Source organism: Hemitrygon akajei, chromosome 3, assembly GCF_048418815.1.
Source record: "Hemitrygon akajei chromosome 3, sHemAka1.3, whole genome shotgun sequence".
Taxonomy (NCBI): domain Eukaryota; kingdom Metazoa; phylum Chordata; class Chondrichthyes; order Myliobatiformes; family Dasyatidae; genus Hemitrygon; species Hemitrygon akajei.
In genome coordinates, this window is record NC_133126.1 from 20,028,683 (window position 1) to 20,053,095 (window position 24,413).

Consider the following 24,413-nt stretch of genomic DNA (forward strand, 5'->3'; position numbering starts at 1 on the left):
TTCCCCTTCCTTTTGACAAATTGACAATAAACTGGACTGGTCAAAGAACACTGAGGCTGTCTACAAGAAGGGTCAGAGCTGTCTCCATTTCCTGAGGAGACTGAGGTCCTTTAACATCTGCCGGATGGTGCTGAGGATGTTCTACCAGTCTGTGGTGGCCAGTGCTATCATGTTTGCTGTTGTGTGCTGGGAAAGCAGGCTGAGGGTAGAAGACACCAACAGAATCAACAAACTCATTCGTAAGGCCAGTGATGTTGTGGGGGTGGAACTGGACTCTCTGACGGTGGTGTCTGAAAAGAAGATGCTGTCCAAGTTGCATGCCATCTTGGACAATGACTCCCATCCACTCCATAATGTACTGGTTAGGCACAGGAGTACATTCAGCCAGAGACTCATTCCACCAAGATGTAACACAGAGTCATAGGAAGTCATTCCTGCCTGTGACCATCAAACTTTACAACTCGTCCCTCGGAGTGTCAGACACCCTGAGCCAATAGGCTGGTCCTGGACTTACTTCCACTTGGCATGATTATTAACTTATTATTATTTAATTATTTATGGGTTTTATATTGCTATATTTCTTCACTATTCTTGGTTGGTGCGGCTGTAACAAAACTCAATTTCCCTCCGGATCAATAAAGTATGTCTGTCTGTCTTTCCAACCCTGAAGGGACTTGCCTGAAATGTCAACTGTTTATTCCTCTCCATACTTGTTACTTGAACTGCTGAGCTCCTCCAGCATTTTGTGTTGCTATGGGTGAAAAGCTTGTTATTGTATTGTACTACGCTGCCCTATTATGCAGCCCATAACATCTAATATCTCAAGTCACCTGCTCCGATTATCCAGATACCCACTCCCTGAACCATCTTCCATAGCCTTTGTGGTGAACATGAATAAGAGTTCACCCATATTCCAAGCTCCACACACAAGTGACCCTTTTGCTCCCCAACGGAACTTACTAGATACTTGCCCTGAAAGACTCACAAAATACTTCATACAAAATCACTCCTCCAAAAGGTATTTCAGCAGGAATCATTGCAACTGACACTCTAAACTACCTTATCCTGCTGACTTAGTTTCAAACATTAGGACCTTAGAATATTGAAACTAATAAATTAGAAACTTAAACTCTGAAGCCAGCAGATTTCAGTTACTAACATAACATTCCCAATGGAACAAAAATGCATGTGGTGCCAAAATTCTGGGTAGCGGCAAACAGTACAAAATATATTCACTTTTCATTCACTAATGATTTCAAACGCCGAGTTGTTAAATATAACACATATAGTGTTCAAGTTTGTTTAATGTTATTTCCATTACACAAGTGTAAAACTCCTGTTACTCCGGATTCATTGCAGCATGAAGAAACACTATTAAGAACAATAACAAAAAAACGCACAATAAATGTGAATACATAAGATAGCTTATATACATAGATTGATTTCATGTCTGTGAAGTGATGCTAGGCACAGGAGTATTTGTACACAAGGTGACTGACTGGAAATGATAAAATAGTGGTGGCTTGGTGTGCAGAGGGGTTAGTTAGTGGGTGGAGGTGCTGATCAACCTTACTGTTTGGGCTAAGTAACTGTTTTGGAGTTGGTGTTGACATTGGTGCTATGTAGACTCCTTTCTGATGGGAGTGGGACAGTTGATGAGCAGGTAGGGTGAAATCCTTCATGTTGCTACTGGACCTTTCCTGGCACTTCTCTGTATATACCAAAGACACCATTCTTTTTAAATGCTTTTTCTAAAAAAAAATAATCACAAGACCCTGCTGAACATTAAAAACTTGGAAGTACTGCAGGTCTACCCCATCAGCCAATTGCTCGTTAGCAGAGAAACTGAAGGAACGGGACTTGCTGTGGATTGTGCTGCTGGCTGCGTCAGAGGTGCACAAAGCCAGTGTGCAGTCTAACAGCGAGTCACTTTTCTTGTGATTGCAAGACCCTGTTGGACATTATTAATGTGGAATGCAGCAAATTCGATTCACTGATTTATTGGTGGATGTCAGGGGAGCCATGCGGCCTCAGTCATTGTAAGGATTAGGCTTTAAGCCGTGGCGTCACCCACTTACAGTCACCTAGGAGAGAGGTGGAGTCAGAGTGCTCTACCGAAGGTGGTGTGGTACGCTGTCCAAGCTGGAGTCTGTGCTGCCCCGCAGTGTTCGCTCGGCAGAATACAGCTGTATTGTTTGACTGCAGATTGCTGCAACGTTCATGGACTCAGGGTCTTGGACTATACTTTTCTTGTCAGACTATTTTACTGCTATCTTATTTGTGCTCTACGTGCCTTGTGCTATGAGACTGTTGGTACTGTGTTTTGAACCTTGGCCCCAGTGTAACACTGTTTCGTATGGCTGTATCCATGTATGGTGAATGCCAATTAAACCTGAACTATATGCCCTTGATGGTGGATTGGCTGGTGTCAGCATTCTCAGAAAGTAAACAATACTCCTGCTTGAGGGAGGGAGGGAGGGAGGGAGGGAGCGTGTGCGCAAATATATATATACACACACACACACACACACACACACACACACATTAAAGGGGGACATAGATAGGTTAATTCGTAAGAAATGTTCCTAGTTCAAGACTAGAGGACATAAGTTTAAGGTAAAACAGCACATTATAGCACAGTATGGGTCCTTCTGTTAAATGATGTTGTGCTGACCTTTTAACTTGTACAAAATCAATCAACCCTTCCCTCTTACACAACCCTTCATTTCTCTATCTAAGAGTTTCTTTAATACCCCTAATGTATCTACCTCTGTCACCACCCTTGGCAGAGCATTCCTCACACCCACCACAGGAGAACCATGGAATATCCTCTTAAGCACAAGAGGTGGCAAAGAAAAGGACTTACAGAATTTAAACATCTAGCAAACTCGAGTCACTATTAAATAGGTGACTTTGAACTAAGTACAGTTAGCACTTGGTTAGCTTAGACCTTGTAGACTGAAGATTTGTACTAACGACTACAAAATAAATGCCACTTAAGCAATAGCAATGAATTACTATTGATTGAGATATTGCAGCACAAAGGACTGAATTGGGACAACACTGACACGGACCTAGGCTACCACATCCTTGATGCAGAAAGGACATCAAAACTTGTACCACATTGATGTCATCTGTATAACTTTGCAAGAACAAGCATGCATTCACCAATAGAAAACAAGCTCCACAAATAAAATTTAGGTCTATCATAGTTAAGATTAAGAATATTAACAGTAACACACATAGTATATAGGCATGTTGTACTAACTTTTCATGGTTACTATTTCCGCAGTGTATGTTTTTCTTTTCATTAACTTAGCAGAAATTCATGGTACACTATAGAATGATCTTTTCCACCAAGGTATGGCCTCCAAGAGTCCAATGTATCCAAAAAGTCTGAAAGTTCCACCTTCCATTATGCCATAGAAACTTACCAAGAGTTGTACCATCTTCTCCCATAATGCACTTCATGGAGGCGATGATCTGTTCTACAACAGGTGCAGACATTGAAGTAGCGTAAACCGTACTGTGAGAATATGAGCGAAGATAGTCCACAAGTTCCTAAAATGCAGATACATCCCAAATGTTACAAAGGTCATTAAAGAAACAGCCACCAAAATGAACAATGAACTGTTTCTCATTCCAGCGATGCTGAACATTTCCAACATTTTCTGTTTTTAATTATGGAAACTAGCACTAAATTCCCTGAAATTTATAAAATTAAGTGGTAGTTAGGAGAGTCTAGAATCAGCCGAAAAGAAAATCAAAAGCAGGGCTTTCAGAATTATACTAAGGGAACACTTCAACACAGTATTGCAGCAGCCTGCAACTGTTAGATGTTGATTTTTAAACAATGGATTTTTACATCAATTTATAAGGACTATAGAAACAAAGGAAACATGAAATTGGGTCATAAATTAACTACAACCTTTCTGAATGGGTGAATAGTTTTGAGGGGTTAAAAAGATTATTCTTATGTGCCCATCTTTCCCAAGGGTAGAATTTAACTCTGAAATTCAAACCCAACCAATATATCTAAATTTTTTTTAGCTCTAACCCTATTTTGAAACTTGCTTTAATTCTAGTGTTCAAAGTGCCCCTTCCCACCTACACCAACTCTAAGCTATTTAACAATCTTTTTATAACACTTGCAATCATAAAAAGCCAAGGTGTTTCTTACTTTTCCACACCTTTCCATAGCATCCAGAATACCAGCAGCTACTGGACTTTACAAATCTAATTTCCTTTTCATTTACCCAACACATTTGGAATTGGATAATACAGTAACTTTAATTCTCTGCAGTAAGTTGAATCCAAAGCCATAGTAACAAACCATTTTGTGGAATATGTAGATAGATTGATATACACTATCAATGCACCAAATTATTTTTGTAGTATCATTTCAGATCTGCAAGTTAAAGAACATGCAACCCTTTGTTAAAATGAGCTGGTGAGGCAGAGTTAAATTTGCATTCTATGGAATCCTTGAAAATTACTTCCTTATGACAGATGGCCATTCAGCCCAGCAAGTCTATGTTAGCCCTCACAACAATCCCATTAATTCCACACTTTCATCACTTATTCCTTAGCATTTTGCCCTCACCTTCTGTCAACACCCGCACTGGCGCTACTTTACAATTAACTTCTAGCACATCCTTGCGATACAAAGGGAAACCAGAGGTCGGTCCAATCAAAACCAATATGGTTGCACAGAATGTGCGAACTCCACATGGTTAAGATGAGAGGTCAAGAGACCAAGTTGTTAAGACTCATGAAGCAGAAGCTCTGCGCTGATCACTGTGCCCTCAAGACAGGCACACACGAAGTAAACTGAAATAGATTTCGGCTCTGGCTGCTTACAGTCTGTTTTGTAGATCATTGCTCCCACCTAGTGGATTCAGGACATTGCATTTTTTGGCACATTCCAAGTCTCAGTTAAAAAGGTACTTGGCTAGGTGAGAAATGGAACTTTTAAGTGTTGAATTGGGATGAAAATTACAAAGACAATAATTATGCCAATGTCAAATTATACTGCTTGAGAAAAAATTCATTGTAAGCCCTCTACATACCCAGTGTTTTCAAGTATTAATTAAAAATACAACATGATGCAATTTCACCCTTATATTTCAAGTTTTGCACATCAGTATCAACACTCACAGCAGCCTTACCCCAATAACTTTAAAACCCATTTAACTGTGTGGCATGACCTGTGTGATGAAGTAGACAGGATTTCTCAGGTCAGTTTGCATTAACATTAATGGCACTCTTATCACTTGTGGTACACATTAGACTGATTTAAATGTCCTCACGAGAAAAAAAGCAGTAGATTTACTCAGGTTAATTAATTTTCAATTAAAAATTATGAATTTAAATTAGGTGCTTTGTTTCTGAGTCCAAGGTTTATAGAAATCAACTTTTAATAGCATTTTCAGTGATTGCCAGGAGGTGGCGATAGTAAGCAGCTACAATGCCTTCTTACAACTACAGTTCCATTAAACACTTCACCTGTGAGTCATGTTGGGGTCATCTACTGTATGTAATGCACCTGGTACAGTCTTCTCTACACCAATGAGACAACATAGATTGCAGGACTACTTTGTTCAGCACCTCTGCTCTGCCCGCAACATGCAGGATTTACCAGTGGCCAAATACTTACATTCCAATCCCCATTCCTACATGTTGGTCCATTGGCCTCCTCCACTGCAAATATGTGAGGGATGGAAAAGCAACACCTCATATTCCAGCTGGATAGTTTCCAAACTGATGGCATGAACACTAATTTCTCCAACTTAGAACACAGAAATCTACAGCACATCGCAGGTGCTTCGGCCCACAATGTTGTGCCAACAATGTAACCTATTCTAGACACTGCCTACAATTTCCCTACCGCATTGTCTTCCATTTTTCTAAGCTCCATGTACCTATCAAACAGTCTCTTAATAAACCCTGAAGTATTCCGCCTCCACCACTGTTGCGTGGAATGCACTGCCAGCACCCGCCATTCTGTGTGGAAAAACCTACTTCCAAGCACCTTAAACTATGCCCCCTCATGTTAGCCATTTCAGTCCTGGAGGAAAAGCCTCTGGCTATCCACACAATCAATGCCCCTCATCATCTTATACACCTATATCAGGTCACCTCTCATCCTCCATCACTCCAAAAGGCCAAGTTTACTCAACCTATTCTCAGGCACATTTTCCAACCCAGGCAACATCCTTGTAAATCTCCTCTGCACTCTCTCCATAGTATCCACATCCTTCTTGTAGTAAGTTGACCAGAACCGAACACAATACCCCAAGTGGGTTCTGACCAAGATTTTATATAGCTGTAACATTACCTCATGGCTCTGGAACTCAATCCCATAGTTGATGATGGCTACACACCAGACACCTTTTTAACAAAACTGTCAACCTGTGCAGCAGCTTTGAGTGTCCTATGGACACAGACTCCAAGATCTCTCTGATCCTCCACACTGCCATGAGTCTTACCATTAATATTATAGCCTGTCTTCAAATTTGACCTACCAAAATGAACCACCTCACATTTATCTGGATTGAACTCCATCTGTCACTTCTCAGCCCAGTTTTGCATCCTGTCGACATCCCACTGTAACCTCCAAATTACCTACAACACCTTCAACCTTTGTCATCAGCAAACTTATTAACCCCCCACCCCCAACTTCTTCATCCAGGTAGACTATATACAAAAAAAAAAATCACGAACAGGAGAGTCCCAGGCCAGATCCTTGGGGAACACCACTGGTCACCGTCCTCCATGCAGAATACAAACCATCTAAACCACCCTTTGCCTTCTGTGGAAAATCCATTTCTGGATCCACAAAGCAAGGGCTTCTTGGCTCCTATGCTTCCTTAATTCTGAATTTGTATTGCATGGAGTACCTTATCAAGTGCCTTACTGAAATCCATTTACACTACATCCACTGCTCTATCTTCAATGTGTTTTGTTAGATCCTCAAAGAATTCAATCAGGCTCATGGGGCATGACCTGCCATTGACAAAGCCATGCTGACTATCCCTAATCAGATTATGTCTCTCCAACTACTCATAAATCCTGCTTCTCAGGATCTTCAACAACTTGCCCACCACTGAAGTAAGACGCACTGGTCTATAATTTCCTGGGTTATCTCTACTCCCTTTCTTGAACATGGGAACAACATTTGCAACCCACCAATACTTCTCATGTCCCTATTGATGATGCAAAGATTATCGCCAGAGGTTCAGCAATCTCCTTCCTTGCTTCCCACAGAAGCCAAGGATACATCCCATCCAGTCCCGGCGACTTATCCAACCTTAATGCTTTTTCAAAGCTCCAGCACATCCTCTTTCTTAATGTCTATATTCTTAAGTGTTTCAATCCACTGCAAGACATCCCCACAATTACCAAGGTCCTTTTGCCTGGTGAATACTGAAGTCAAGTACTCCAGTACCTTTGCTACTTCCTCCAACTCCATGCACGTTTCCACTGTTGCAGCTGTTTGGTCCCATTCTCATGTGCCTCATCCTTTTGCTCTTCATATACTTATAAAATGCCTTTTGGGGGGGGGGGGGGTTCTTTTATCCTGCTTGCCAAAGCCTTCTCATAGCCCCTTCTAGCTCTCCTAATTTCATTCTTAAGCTCCTTCTGGGCAACCTTGCAATTTTCTAGAACTCTATTAGTACCTAGTTTCTTGAACCTTTCATAGCTTTTCTTAACTAGATTTTCCACATGCCTTGTACACCATGGTTCTTTTACCCTACCACCCTTTCCCTACCTCAATGGAATATACCTACACAGAACACCATGCAAGTGTTCCCTGAACATTTGCCACATTTCTGCCATGCATTTCTCCGAGAACATCTGCTCCCGTTCCTGCCTAATAGCACATTTCCCCCTACCTCAATTAAATGTTTTCCCAAACTGTTTGCTCCTATCCCTCTCAAGCGCTATGGTAAAGGAGATAAGAGTTGTGATCACTACCTTCAAAATGCTCTCCTGCGAGACCCAACACCTAACCAGGTTCTTTTCCCAATACCAGATCAAGTACAGCCTCTCCTCTAGTTGGCTTATCTATATATCGCATCAGGAAACCTTCCTGAACACTAACAAATTCCACCCCATATAAAATCTCCCATCACAGCAACCCTATTATTATTGTGTCGTTCCAGAATCTACCTCCCTATTTGCTCCTTGATGTCCCTCTTACTTTTTTTTGGGGGGGGGGGAATCTATACAAACACCCAGTAGTTATTACCTCTTTCCTGTTTATGATTTCCACCCCACACTGACTCAGTAGATAATCCCTCCATGACTGCCTCCTTCTCTGTAGCCATGACACAATCCCTGATTAGCAATGCCACGCCCCCGCCTCTTTTACCTCCCTCCCTGTTCCCAACCCCTGAAGATCGAGTTTAAACCCTTCCCAATAGCATTAGCAAACCTCCCCGCCAGGATATTAGTCCTGCTCAGATTCAAGTGCAACCCGTCCTTTTTGTATCGGTCACACCTGCCCCAGAAGAGTTCCCAATGATACATAAATCTGAATCTCTGCCCCCTACTGCAATCCTTCAGCCATACTTTTATCTACCACCTCATTCTATTCATAGACTCATTGTCGTGTGGCACAGGCAGCAATCCCGAGACTACTATCCTTGAGGTCCCGCTTCTCAGCTTCCTTCCTAACTCCCTGTATTCTGTTTTCAGCACCTCCTTCCTTTTTCTACCTATGTCATTGGTACCAATATGTACCACCACCTCTGGCTGCTCACCCTCCCATTTCAGGATATTGTGCTAACTTCCACTATTTTCAGGAGATGGATACAAGAAAATTTTCAAGTCACTAAACATCCCTTGGAGTACAGTGAATTATCAAGAGAAGGAAAAATATGGCTCAGCTATAAATCTGCCTAGAGCTGACTGTCCTCAAAAACTGAGTGACCATGCAAGAAGGGGACTAGTGAGGGAGGCCACCAAGAGACCCATGACAACTCTGGAGTTAAAAGCTTCAGTGGCTGTGAAGAGAGAATGTGCATTCAACTGTTCACCTGGCGCTTTACCAGTCGCAGCTTTATGGGAGAATGGCAAAGAGAAAGTTACTGTTGAAAAAAAAACCTCATGAAATCTCAGCTAGAATTTGCAGAAAGGCATGTGGAAGACGGAAGTAAGCTGGAAGAGGGTTCTACAGTCTGATGAAACCAAAATTGAGCTCTATGGCCATTGGACTAAACGCCATGCTTGGTGCAAGCCAAACGCCTCACATCAAAAACACACCATCCCTACCATCAAGCACGGTGGCGGCTGCATCATGCGATGGGGATGCTTCACTGCGGCAGGCCCTGGAAGGCTTGTGAAATTAGAGGGTAAGATGAATGCAGCAAAATACAGGGAAATCCTAGAGGAAAACCTGATGCAGTCTGCAAAACAATTGTGACTTGGGAGATGTTTTGTTTTCCAGCAAGACAATGACCCCAAGCAAAAAGCTAAAGCTACACAGGAATGGCTCAAAAACAACAAAGTTAATGTTCTGGAGTGGCCAAGTCAGAGTCAAGACCTCAGTCCAATTGACAATTTGTGGCTGGACTTGAAAAGGGCTGTTCACTCACAATCTTCGTGCAATCTGACAGAGCTTGAGCAGTTTTGTAAAGAATGGGGAAAACTTGGTGTCCAGATGTGCAAAACTGAGAGACCTATCCACACAGACTCAAGGCTGTAATTGCTGTCAAAAGTACATCTACTAAACACTGACTTGGAGGTGAGTGAGTATGCAATGAATTAGTTTTTGTTTAACAATAGTAATAAATTTAGACCAATTTGTAGTAATTTCTTTTGACACAAAAGAGGCTTTTCTGTTGATCAGAGTCAAAAAAGCCAAATTAAGTCCACTGATTCAATATTGTAAAACAATAAAACATGAAAACTTTCAAGGGTGGTGAATACTTTTTATAGGTCCTGTATACTGTTCCAAACTAACCCAATGCAACAAAGAACCCAATATAATATTTAGACCTGTTACATTTGACATTCACTTCAGCAATTATAGATAAGCAGCCTTTCCTGTTCGTATCAGAACTGAGCAGCTCTGATGGGAAATTATTGACCTGTAACATCAACCATTTCTCTCTGCAAAAGCCACTTGGCTTAAGTGTTTTCTGCATTACTTTTACTTCAGACCTCCAGCATCTGCAGTTTGCCTTTCATCTGGATTAAGAACAGCAAAATATATTGCTTCTAATGCAATACATACAACTTTATGTGAAGTCTTGGAGACAGCCCAGTCCATCACAGGCAAAGCACTCCCCATCTTTGAGCACATTTATAAGCAGCACTGCCACAAGTAAGCAGTATCCATCGTCAAGGACACCCACTACACAGGCTTTTCTTGCTACAACCACAGGCAGAAGGTACAGGAAGTCACACCACAAGGTTCAGGAACAGTAGTTAGAAACAGAGACACAGAAAACCTACAGCACAATACAGGCCCTTCGGCCTTCAAAGTTGTGCCAAACATGTCCCTACCTCAGAAATTACTAGGCTTACCCATAGCCCTCTATTTTTCTAAGATCCATGTACCGATCCAAAATTCTCTTAAAAGACCCCATCGCATCTGCCTCCACCACCATTGCCAGCAGCCCCTTCCATGCGCTCACCCGAGAAAAAAAAATTACCCCTGACATCTCCTCTGTAGCTACTCCCCAGCACTTTAAACCTGTGTCCTCTTGTGGCAACCATTTCAGCCCTGGGAAAAGCTTCTGACTATCCACATGATCAATACCTCTCATCATCTTATACACCTCTATCAGGTCACCTCTCATCCTCCGTCGCTCCAACGAGAAAAAGCCACATTCACTCAACCTGTTTTCATAAGGCATGCTCCCCAATCCAGGTAACATCCTTGTAAATCTCCTCTTCTATGTAAATCTCCTCCTTTCTATGGCTGTCACATCCTTCCTGTAGTGAGGCAACCAGAACTGAGCACAGTACTCCAAATGGGGTCTGACCAGGGTCCTGTATAGCTGCAACATTACCTCTCAGCTCCTAAATTCAATTTCACGATTGATGAAGGCCAATACACCATATGCCTTCTTAACCACAGAGTCAACCTGTGCAGCTGCTTTCAGTGCCCTATGGATTCGGACCCCAAGATCCCTCTGATCCTCCACACTGCCAAGAGCCTTACCATTAATACTATATTCTGCCATCATATTTGACCTAACTTTACTCACCTCAACTCTAAAATGATTCCAAAACCCAACAGACTCACTTTCAGGGACTCTACAAATTCATGCCCTTTTTAAAAAATTACACAATTAGTCTTTTGCATATTGTCAGCCTTTAGGTACATAGTTTTTCATAAATTATTTTACTTTCTTGTAAATGCCTGCAAGAAAAGGAGTCTCAAAGTAGTATATGGAGACTAAATCCACTGATAATCAATTTAATTTCACTTTGAATAAATTTTATTTTGACTTTAATGCATAGGAGGAAGTTCAGCTCATTATTATAAACAACCAGCCTTTAGGAGGCAAACGAGATGCAAAACACTTGATCTATTATGGCACTTCATAAAAGGATTTGACATGGGAAGGGTGAGAAAAATTATTGTACCTTTTTGCCACCTATGTATCCACCAGCTGCGCCGAAGCTCTTGGTGAAAGTTCCCATCATGACATCCACATCCTTGGGGTTCAGATCAAAATATTCAACCACACCTCGACCTGTGGGTCCTAGAGCCCCGATGCTGTGAGCTTCATCCAGGTAAAGATAGGCTTTGTACTTTTTCTTTAAAGCTACTATCTCAGGCAAGCGGACAATGGAACCTTCCATACTGTGAACAAGGAAGGCAGATTTGCACTTAACATTGTTAAAATGTCCCGGTCATCACTAACCTAACACTTCTCATCTGGTATACAGTTCTGTTAATTCAAAGACCAAATTTTATTAACTTGAAAAACAAATTGTTTATTCTGTTCTCATTATGGTTTTTGTCAATTATCAACACAGTCACAAACTTTCAAGACAATTTCCAAAGTACAGTACACTAGCCTCTGATATTGTCACTGAAAGTATCGCCAATTTCATTTTATTGCAATGTAATGATTCTTTTTTATACTGTACCATGCCAGACCTGCAGATACAGCAGTGCTCATTAGGTTCTGTCCATGGCACGGAGTCAAGTTGCCTCGATTTTTGCAATCTTTCCTCACCCTAAAGCTTAAACAAAATCAGTCACTGCACATCACTCAATTCCCTGCATTTCATGGCACAAACTTGGGCTATTAGCAACAGTGGGATGGTATCACACTTCTATCCATAAAATCTGTCACCACTAGGTAGGAATTTCAATAAATACAGGGAATTGGTGCTGTTAAACCATATAACAATTATAGCATGGAAACAGGCCATCTTGGCCCTTCTAGTCCGTGCCTAGTCCCACTGACCCGCACGGCCCATAACCCTCCATTCCTTTCCTGTTTGGGTCAACTATTTACAGGAAAGATACAAAATTGAACGTGTAGAGAAAATTTAAATGGATGTTGCTGGGACTTGAGGACCCGAATTACAGGGCAAGGTTGAACAGGGAATGAAAGGGTTACTCGCAAGGGTTACCATATTGAGGAACATCTGGCAGCTCTTCGGCTGTATTCCCCAGAGTTCAGGAGAATGAGGGAGGATCTCAAAAACATTCTGAATGTAAAAAGGGCTGAACAGATTAGATATGGCAAAGTTATTTTCCATGGTAGGGGAGCCTAGGGCTAGAGGGCACGACTTCAGGATTGAAGGATGCGGCCAGAGGGTGGCAAATCTCATACTGGTCCTGAACTACAAAGGGACCAATATCCTTGCAGAGAGGTTTGTTAGTAATATTGTGGAGGGCTTAAACTAGATTTGCAGGGGGATGGGAATCAAAGTGCCAGAACAGATAGCAGAGCAGGGGTGAAAATAAATTATGTTAAAAGTTCATGCAAAGTCACAATAGAAGGGTTGTGTGTGGTAGTAATAATCTTCTGAGGTGTGTGTATTTCAATGCGAGGAGTATTGTGTGGAAGGCTGATGAGCTGAGGGCGTGGATTGACACATGGAATTATGATATTATAGCTGTTTGTGAAACTTGGCTACAGGAGGGACAGGACTGACAGCTTAATGTTCCAGGGTTCTGATGTTTCAGATGTGATAGAGGCAGAGGAATGAAGGGTGGGGTGGGGGGGGGGGGGTGACATTGCTAGTCAGAGAAAATGTTACAGCAGTGCTCAGGCAGGACAGATTAGAGGGCTTGTCTACTGAGGTCATATGGGTGGAGCTGAGAAACAGGAAAGGTATGACCACATTAATGGGATTGTATTATAGACCACCCAATAGTCAGTGAGAATTGGAGGAGCAAGTCTGCAGAGAGATAGCAGACAACTGCTGGAAACAAAGTTGTGATAGTAGGGGATTTTTATTTTCCACATATTGATTGGGATTCCCATACTGTTAAAGGTCTAGATGGGTTAGAGTTTGTAAAATGTGTTCAAGAAAGTTTTCTAAATCAATATATAGAGGTACCAACTAGAGAGGATGCAATATTAGATCTCCTATTAGGAAACGAGTTAGGACAGGTGATGGAAGTGTATGTAGGGGAACACTTTGGTTCCAGTGATCATAACACCATTAGTTTCAACTTGATCATGGATAAAGATAGATCTGGTCCTTGGGTTGAGGTTCTAAACTGGAAAAAAGCCAAATTTGAAGAAATGAGAAAGGATCTAAAAAGTGTGGATTGGGGCAGGTTGTTCTCTGGCAAGGATGTGATTGGCAAGTGGGAGGCCTTCAAAGGAGCAATTTTGAGAGTGCAAAGTTTGTATGTTCCTGTCAGGATTAAAGGCAAAGTGAATAAGAACAAGGGACCTTGGAACTCTGATAAAGAAGGAGAGGGATGTATGACATGTATAGGAAACGGAGCAAATAACATGCGTGAGGAGTATAAAAAGTGCAAAAAATAAAGAAATCAGGAGGGCCAAAAGACATGAGGTTGCTTTGGCAGTCAAGGTGAAGGATAATTCAAAGAGCTTCTACAGGTATATTAAGAGCAAAAGGATAGTAAGGGATAAAACTGGTCCTCTTGAAGATCAGAGTGGTCGGCTATGTATGGATCCAAAAGAAACGAGAGAGATCTTAATTGGGTTTTTTGCATCTGTATTTACTAAGGAAACTGGCATGGAGTCAATGTAAATAAGGCAAACAAGCAGTGAGGTCATGGAACCGATGCAGATTGAAGAGAAAGAAGTGCTTGCTATCTTGAGGCAAATCAGAGTAGATAAATCCCCAGGACCTGACAGGGTATTCCCTCGGACCTTGAAGGAGACTAGTGTTAAAATTGCAGGGGCCCTGGCAGGTATATTTAAAATGTTGGTATCTACGGGTGAGGTGCTGGAGGATTGGAGGATAGCCAATGTTGTTCCGTTGTTTAAAAAAGACTCAAAGTAATCCAGGAAATTATAGTTTGACGTCGGTAGCAGGTAAATTATTGGAAGGAGTACTAAGAGATAGGATCTACAAGTATTTGGGTAGACAGGGACTTATTAGGGAGAGTCAACATGGCTTTGTGCATGATAGGTCATGTTTAACAAATCTATTAGAGTTTTTTGAAGAGGTTACCAGGAAAGTGGATGAAGGAAAGGCAGTGAATGGACTTCAGTAAGGCCATTGACAAGGTCCTGTATGGGAGGTTAGGAAGATTCAGTCGCTAGGTATACATGGTGAGGTCGTAAATTGGATTAGACATTGGCTCAATGGGAGAAGTCAGAGAGTGGTAGTGGAGGATTGCTACTCTGAGTGGAGGCCTGTGACTACTGGAGTACCACAGGGATCAGTGCTGAGTCCATTGTTATTTGTCATCTATATCAATGATCTGGATGATAACGTGGTAAATTGGATCAGCAAATTTGCTGACGATACAAAGATTGGAGGTGTAGTGGACAGTGAGGAAGGTTTTCAAAGCTTGCAGAGGGATTTGGACCAGCTGGAAAAAATGGGCTGAAAAATGGCAGATGGAGTTTAATACAGACAAGTGTGAGGTATGGCACTTTGGAAGGCCAAAACAAGGTAGAGCATTCAAGGTAAATGGTAGGGCACTGAGGAGTGCAGTAGAACAGAGGGATCTTGGAATACAGATACAAAATTCCCTAAAAGTGGCGTCACAGGTAGACAGGGTCATAAAGAGAGCTTTTGGTACATTAGCCTTTATAAATCAAAGTATTGAGTACAAGAGTAAGAATATGGTGAGGTTGTATAAGGCATTGGTGAGGCCAAATATGGAGTATTGTGTGCTGTTTTGGTGACCAAATTACAAGGAGGATATTAATAAGGTTGAAAGAGTGCAGAGAAGGTTTACAAGGATGTTGCCGGGACTTGAGAAACTGAGTTACAGACAAAGGTTGAATAGGTTATGACCTTATTCCCTGGAGCGTAGAAGAAACAGGGGTGATTTGATAGAGGTGTATAAAATTATGATGGGTATAGATAGAGTGAATGCAAGCAGGCTTTTTCCACTGAGGCTAGGTGAGAAAAAAACCAGAGGACATGGGTGAAGGGTGAAGGGGGAAAAGTTTAAAGGAACATGGGGGAGGGGCTTCTTCACACAGAGAGTGGTGGGAGTGTGGAATGGGCTGCCAGATGAAGTGGTAAATGCAGGCTCACTTTTAACATTTAAGAAAAACTTGGACAGGTACATGGATGTGAGGTATATGGAGGGATATGGTCCAGGTGCAGGTCAGTGGGACTAGGCAAAAAAATGGTTCGGCACAGCCAAGAAGGGCCAAAAGGCCTATTTCTGTGTTGTAATGTTCTATTCTATGTTATATCTGTGGAATTTGTTGCCACAAGTGGCTGTGGATGCCAAGTCATTGGGTGCATTTAAGGCAAAGATAGATAGGTTCTTGATTTGCCAGGGCATCAAAGGGTATGGGGAGAAGGCAGGGGAGTGGGGATGACTGGAAGAATTTGATCAGCCCATGATATAATGATGGAGCAGACTCAATGGGCTGAATGGCCTACTTCTGCTTCTATATCTTATGGTCTTATGGAATAGGTTAGGGATTTATTCCACAGAGCGTGAAAGAATGAAGAAAGATCTTTTAAGGGTATACAAATTTATGAGCACTATAGATAGGGCGAACGCAAATATTGAATGAAGCTGCTATAGTGCAAATGGGGAAGAATTCGAATGTGTTTAGGAATGTTTAAGGAATATGTAAATAATCTTACCAGAGACAGTAACACGAGTACCTCTGAGAAATGAAGCTGGACAACTGGCTCAAGTGTCAGTGGGGGAACACTTTGGACCCGTGAATATAGTTTTAAAATAATCATGGAAAAATGTAAGACCAGTCCACCATGCTGAAGTCCTCAATTTTGATGGGAAATACCAAACACTGATTGGGAGAGGCAATAGAAAAACAGAGGTCTTGAAACTGGTAGACTGTTAAAGTGAAACAGGGAGAGGCCGAGGTCAGCATGCTCCTGTTACAGTGAAGGTAAGGTTGTCAGGAACTCTAGTTGACAAACAATTTTAAATGTTATGGTCAGAAAAAGGAGGCAGCATCAATCAGAAATAGACTGCTAAGATCAAGAATCCTTCAGTAGAAGGGATGTAGGAGTTGGGTGGGAGGAGAAGTACTCCATCAGGGATTTTAGGATATATTATCAGTTTTTCTTTCTGGTAGATGACTACACATTTTCACCATATTCTGCTACAACCAAAATTCGGCAATTCTGCAATGCCAAGTTTCATAAAAATTATTAAAAGTACATAATTAGCTTTATTAGTTTGACAAGTAAACAAATTTGTACATCTGTATAAATTTCTTTGAAGTGGCAGGAGAAGCTGAGAGGTGTATTAAAAGTGTTCTGAAATAGAGGCATAGAAATAAATACAGGTGGTTATTTAATACAATGGATTCCGATTAATTGTGCCATTGGTTAATCGGGACAGCCATTTATTTGGGACAACACAAAAACAAAAAAACGAATCAAGAAAATAGCCATGATTCCTTCATTTTTTTGGGACACTCTGCCGCTTAATTGGGACAGAAGTCTGTAGATGAACCGTTTCTAATTAGCGTCAATTGCATGCACTTGTGTGGCTTTTTGACACTGGATTGTGCTTAGAGTGAATAGTTTTTAAACAGTGTCAGTCGCACGTGTTTGTGTTTAGAGAGCGAAGATTTTTGTCACTGATAATTGGCAAGAAATAAGCAGCTCACTGTGGTTTCAAGCATTCAGACTTTGAGATGCCAGAAATAGCTGGGAGCAAAAATGAAACACTTGCACTCGTTGAACAAGTTAGGAGCTAAGATTTTGAAGGTATTGTTACGTCCGTGGCCCCCTCCTTTTTGAGAATCGCAAGATCACTATTAAGTCAGTTCAGGAGACCCAGGAAATGAAAGACATGCAGAATCCACAAAGAGTTTGGAATGTGTCCTGGCCTCCGAAAGGCGGAACCATGGATAACGGCTATTGTCTCTTGGAGACGGGATTGTGTATTGAATACTGTACGATGCATCGAAGCCCCCAGGCAATGAACCGAGGGGGGGGGGGGGGGGTTGGTGGAGGGATTGCATCATCCCAACCTGATTGACATCTGAGACCCTGTGAGTCAAGATAAAAGAGGGTCTGTGGGCACAGCCCCTCAGACACACCAGAAGAAATGCTAGAACTCCTGTAACAGCGTAACAGTGAAAGCCGGTGGAACCAGCCCACGTGCGTCCTTTTCCATTTGCCTCGGAATTGGTGGGTCTTGCCACGGAAGCATGGCTTTAGCTAACCTCGAAGGGGAAATCAGTCCCCCAATGACTCTCGAAGGATTGACATCATAAAAGGAATGGGCAAGTTAAACCTCCGTCTTTCTCTCCAACCAAAAAGGCTGCAGCCTACAGCTTGACTGAACTAAAGTGACTTTTATATTTCCATCGGACAATACATTATCCCCTAGACAACGATAGAGCTATTTCTTATTGATTATTATTATACCCGCGCTTTTAGATTTAGTATTGACGACGTATATTATCTGTATGTTTGCAATGATATTATTTTTGTGTATTTTATCAATAAATACTGTTAGAAATCGTACCATCAGACTTCAACGGACCTCTCTATCTTTGCTGGTAAGTGACCCAGTTACGGGGTACGTAACAGTATCAACAATCACGCTGAATGTTACAATGAAAGTTAAGATTTGGAAGATGCGATCGTTGAAAGCATTGTACGAAATCAGTCCACCATTGGCACTAGGCATCTGCTGATTTTGTTCATTTCTAGTCAATCAAAGGAACACAGTAGCATACACTGGATGTATTAGGAGCTAATAGTTTTACAGTCCTGGCAATGTTTTAAATGAAGTACAGAACAAATTAAATACATAATTTGCTACTCAGTTCAACAGCAGCTTGTCTTTTTTTTTTTAAAAAAAAACCTTTTTGACCATTTTCATGAAACTTCAGCCAATTGAGCTAGCTGCTAATAGAGCCAAAATGTCCTGGTTCTGATGTGTCCCAATTAATTGGGACACATCAAATTAACAATTTACTTTGTCTTGAGCATTCAGTCTATTAAGTCAGAGTACTACAGCACAGAAACAGACCCTTTGGCCCATCTAGTCTGTACTGAACTACTATTTTGCCTAATTTTATCGACCAGCACCTGGACAATGGCTGTCCATACCCCTTCCAACCACGTACTTACCCAAACCTCTCAAATGCTGCAATCAAAGTCAATGCAGACTTTCAAAATAATTGCATTCCTCAACTTACACTCTTTAGCAATCAACTTGCTGGTTGCCATACGACACACCTACACAATGGAGGCAATTTAAAATAGCCAATTAACCTACCAACCAGCATATTTTTGGGGCTATAATAGGAAACTGGAACACACAGGAGAAAACAGATGGTCACAGGGAGAAGGTTCAAACACCACACAGACACTACCAGAGGTCAGCACTGAGCATGAATGCTGGTGCTGTTCTGCCAACTTGTACTGAACCATAAAAGCACTGGTTAAGTAACAGCATTTTATTCAATTTTAGGCTTGGATACGGATAGCCAAGTAAAAATGCAGAAACATTTAAAGTGGTTTCAGGTATCAGTCATTCAAGATACCAGACTAAACTGGAAAAAGCAGGTGATTGCCTTTAGTTCAAAATATGTTTGAGAGGAGATATAGTGGAAGTATGCATCTAATACATGGTAGGAGTATACGCACGTCACAAGGACCAAAAGATTCAACTAACGTGAAAGCAGGCAAGATTGAGGAACGCACTAAACGTTGGAGGAACTCACGGCAGACCCTTCATCTTGGCCCAAAGCTTCAACTGTACTTTTTCCCAACCCATAGATACTGATTGGCCTACTGAGTTCCTCCAGTATTTTGTGTGTTGCTTGGATTTCCAGCATCAGATTTTCTCTTGTTTGTGAAGACGATTGAGAATTTTTCTGAAACTCAGTATACTATTATGACTAGGATTTTGCTGCCTGAGAAGATAGCAAAAATTATGGTTTTCAGTAGGGAAATGGATCAGCTCTAAGAGGAAAGTAATATTCAAGACGATGGAATAGGAAAAAACAATAGGCCTCAAATTAGCTTGGACTTGATAGGCATTTACTGTGCCATTATGATTTGATAATATTCTTGTGTAAATGATTCACAATTGTAGTTCAACTCTATTTTGTTCCTGGAGCACACAATTTAAAAACCCACAAACAGCTTGAACATTGACAGTGGCATATTCTGATCCTAAATGAAATATGAGACTGTCTTATAAAGGTTACTTTGATGAGGTAACCTAAATACATTGAATAAAGTGCTGCTCAGAGGTATACAACATATACCTCAATGTGTAACATGCTGACTTGACTCCACAATCCAATTATTAGAAACTCCCCAGTCAGTCCATAGCACTCATATATAGTACTATTTCCATAACGTAGACGGGGTGCTTAGTAAGTTTGTAGATGACAAATGGTCAAGTTATGGGTAGTAGGGAAGTTTACTGAGGTAAGTCATCAAGGATCTACAGTACTGTGTAGAAGTCTTAGATAGTTAGAATATGAATGTATACATATAGTGACTTGACCATATTATATATATCTATGGTGTCTCAGACGTTTGCACAATACCGTATATCAACATGGAGCAGAACAAGTTTGTAAATCTGGCGTAAGCAAAGGATGCTGGGAACTGCAAGGGTGGAGAGCACCGTGGGAGGAGTGTGGGACAGGTGGCAGAGAAGGAATGCCAGGGGTAGGGGTGGTGCTGGTGTAGACACACCCAGCACAGGTAATTTGATTCCAAACAATTGGTTTACTGATCATTACAGATAGTCTCTCTGGTGCTTCCTGCTCCCTCCCCTCTCCCTTCTCATTTTCCCGACCATGATTCCCCTCTCCCTGCCCCTTCCCCACTCAGAACACAATAGAGACCCATATCAGAATCAGGTTTATTACACTTCTTTTGTGGCAGCAGTACAGTGTAATGCATATTACTACATTACTGTGCAAAAATCTTGGGTACCTTACTTTAGTCAGAGGGTGGTAAATCTGGAATTTGTTGCTATTAACAGCTGTGGAGGTCAGTCATTGGGTGTATTTAAAGCAGAGATAAATAGGTTTTTGATTAGCCAGGGCATCAAAGGGTATGGGGAGAAGGCAGGGGAGTGGGGATGACAGTAAGAATTGGATCAGCCCATGATTGAATGGCAGAGCAGACTCGATGGGCCGAATGGCCTACTTCTGCTCCTATATCTTATGGTCTTACAGTATCCTATGACTTTTGCACAGTACTGCAGAACAGTTAGAAATTTGGGCAAAGGGAATATGAAGTGTTAATAGTTTGGGAGGTCAAAGCAAGAGGAAGAGCAGTAGTAAATGGCAGGACTCTTAGAAGCATTAATGTACAGAGGGATCTCCGCATTCTTGCCTGAATTGGAGTGTTTGCTTTAAGCAGAGGTTGGACAAACTTGGATCATTTTCTCTGGAGTCATGGTGACTTGATTAAAGTACACTAACTTTTGATACATTTTTAAAAGGTACATAGCCGAGTCTTGCCCCCCCACCCTGGGCATGGAGATGTGTGAGGAAAAGTTGTGTTTTCTTTTATACGAACAGTGTAGGTGCTTGGAACACATGTTAGCAATGATGGTAGAAGCAGCAATGATTAAGAGTCATCCAAGTTGACACGAGCAGGCAAGGAATAGAGGGATAGAAACACATGGAGGCAGATGAAATTGTTAGATTAGCATCAGGTTCAATGCAGACACTGGTGGGTTGAAGGGGCTGAACAGTTCTAGGTTCTAAATGGCTGCAGATAAAATGGCTACACTGCTTGACTAAACTATTTGCTACAAGTTTCAGGATGATTGAGATGCAATTAGGAGCTACGTTATCAGTTCAGATTTGGAAATGTGATCGGTTTAGTTTTGTCTTTATGAAATGTGTATGTCAACATGCTGATGAGCTGCTGCGGTATCAGTTGTCTGCCAAATTCCAGTTTCACCAGCATATGTCAGTTCAACAGCAGCATTACAAATTAACAGCCAGACTGCCAAATGCATTGAATGCACACAGAACATTTCTGCACTGATAAAACTTCAGGTTCCTGTTACAAAACAACTTACTTCCCAAATGTCATTTTAGAAAGGTTTTAGGAAGGTGTTGAGTTAAGCAAAATACAGCTGAAATGTTTTTTTTGTTTAAAAACGTTTACCAAATTAAATAATTAGCCTTTATCTGCTGTGTACAACTCTCAGTTGTTTCAGTCACAAGGAAAGAATTGCTTGTTCATATTACCAGAATGAAACTGGTGAATAGGAAACCACAGAGAACAGATGAAGTTATTTTTAGATAGGAGAGCAATTATTGCTGACAAATTTCAGAGAAGTCCACTTTTAAGACCAAGCAATACAGAGAAACTGGAATGCAGTTTAATAAAGACAGCATTGGTAGTTAATTAGTGTAAATTAAAGAGATTAGTCTGGAATGATGCATAAACACAAGAGATTCTGCAGATGCCGAAAATCCAGAGTAACATACAAAATTCCAGAGGAACTCAGCAGGTCAGACAACGTTTATGGAGTGGAATAAAGAGCCAATGTTTCAGGTTGAGACCCCTTTGTCAGGACATTCACAATATGACGTATGGTGTGGCAGAAATATGTAGCAATTGAAATACAATCCTATAGAGACTGAAAACTATACTCCAAAAATGGAAATTCCACATATTCGACAGATATAAATCAGCAACAAATACTTGTACAGGAGCCTTTAACACTGAAGAACTTAATATAATTCACAGAAATGTGAAAAGAAGGACTGATCAAAACAACAAATTAACAAAACCGGTCTTAAAGGTCTTGAGGAGTGAACTGTAGTTGACTGAAGGCATAACTACCAACGACCAGAGTAAAGGAATAGAAGCTGCTGTAGGTTTGAACTCAACGGAATGGGAAGTCTGTCAGTTGGAAATGGAAGACATTACCCATTTAGACTGAAGAAAATTGCAGAGAAATTTTTGGCAGCAACCTTTCAGCACGTTTGGTAAATGCGAGTCCCAAAATGATTTGTTGATGAAAACACCACAAAATTTCAATTACACTTGGGCATCTTCAGAAAGATCTATTAGCAAGTTTCAGTTTCATTAAACTCCCAGCTTTCATCCAGATATTTGGCAGAAGGTCACAGCAGGAAGGTGGCTGGTGTGAGAATTTGGGGAGAGAATAGAGGGGTGGGTGCAGAGTGATAAGCACGAGAGTGTAATAAGTGGGGGAACAGGATTGCTCAGAGGGCTAGAATAATGCTGTGGGCCGAACTATGATTGAAGGAAATATGAAAAATATGTTCTGTGATGTAGTGATCATGACACTCCAAATTCTAACCCTTATCAAATCTCTTCTTCACTTTGAATTCTTTGTCAGACAATTCCCATTTTCTCCAACCATCAACCACACCCCCCTCCCCGAACCACTAGTTCTGGTCTCGTTCACATTACTGATTTCAAATACTTCATTGTTGGTTCCCTTATCTTAAGTTACCTAGGACCGTCCATAGACACTATCTTAGTGTGATGACAGCAGTATCACAAAATATTAGCAAAAATGGGTGTTCTGAGGTCAGTGCGCTTTTGTGTTGTAATTGATTTAAGCTTGAAGTTTATGTACCTCCTTTCTACAAAAATCGTTCTGTGATTGAGCTTTTAAACATACTGATATTTGGTAACACTTGGAACTACTTGTTTAGAATGCTTTATACTGCTAACAGAACAACATAAATGCATGTTAAACTGCAGATTGGACAAGGCAATCTTAGATCAAGCATTTTAATAGGTTAGTTTTTCAATTTAAAAAGATCTGATACCATAGAGTGCAACATGAATTGCATACTGCATTGAACTCAAAGTGTCAATACAGCATTCCACAGGACAGCTTGACTAAAAACTTATTCAGACTGGATCCTGCACTTTGTCATTGTACCTGTAAATCCCCTCCACTACAATGAGAATCTTTTTCCATGGTCGGCGTGTTCGAGGCTGCCCATGTACAATTGCGTCTTTAAGCAATTTATCCAAGCTCTGCATATCTGAAAATAATACAAGCATTGTAATGATGACTACCCAGTTGGCAGTAAACAAACATCTATTAAACAAGTTTGCATTTTCAGTCAATACCAGCTGGTGGATGTCCAAAAGAAAAATGTCGTTGTTACCTCACAATGTTCAGAATAAATTTCATGAGAATTGAATACACATTCAAACTCAGTGGGTAAATCCAGTCGGCCCACTCAGAAGGAATCTACATAATTCCTAGTGGCAGCTTTCTTTAATGATGTTTCACACTCACTGTCATATCCAGAAGTTGATTAAGTGCAAATCTCTATTTCCCCTCAACTATTGTAGTAGGATCAAATGAACATCTCTAAACTGTGACTTCAAGTTACTAGATAAGGACATCTAGGGTCATGTAACTTAGTGGCATAAGGCACATACACTTAGTGGCCACTTTATTAGGTACACCTGCTCATTAATACAAATATCTAATCAACCAATCACATGGCAGCAAATCAATGCACAAAAGCATGCAGATATGGTCAAGAAGTTCAGTTGTTGTTCAGACCAAACATTAGAATGAGGAAGAAATGTGATCCAAGTGACTTTGACCATGGAATGATTGTTGGTGCCAGATAAGGTGGTTTGAGTATGTCAGAAACTGCCGATCTCCTGGAATTTTCTCACAGAACACTCTACAATTTGGAGAGTGATGCAATAAAAAAACATCCAGGGAGCAGTTGTTCTGTGAATGAAAGTATTTATTAATGAGAGGGGTCAGAGGACAATGGCCAGACTGGTTCAAGCTGCCAGGAAGGCAAGAGTAACACAAATAACCATGCTTATAA

At 41.1% G+C, this 24,413-nt stretch overlaps 1 protein-coding gene across 1 annotated transcript in view; it reads right to left on the reverse strand.

Annotated features, from left to right (window-relative positions):
* The window catches only part of sptlc2a (serine palmitoyltransferase, long chain base subunit 2a), a 147,999-nt gene that overhangs the window by 62,715 nt on the left and 60,871 nt on the right, over positions 1-24,413 (reverse strand). Inside the window, exons 7-9 of the mRNA XM_073039299.1 lie at positions 23,495-23,600; positions 11,602-11,821; positions 3,435-3,561 (exon numbers count right to left, since the gene is read on the reverse strand). Of these exons, the coding sequence (XP_072895400.1) occupies positions 3,435-3,561; positions 11,602-11,821; positions 23,495-23,600 (453 nt within the window). The remainder of the gene's footprint in view (positions 1-3,434; positions 3,562-11,601; positions 11,822-23,494; positions 23,601-24,413) is intronic.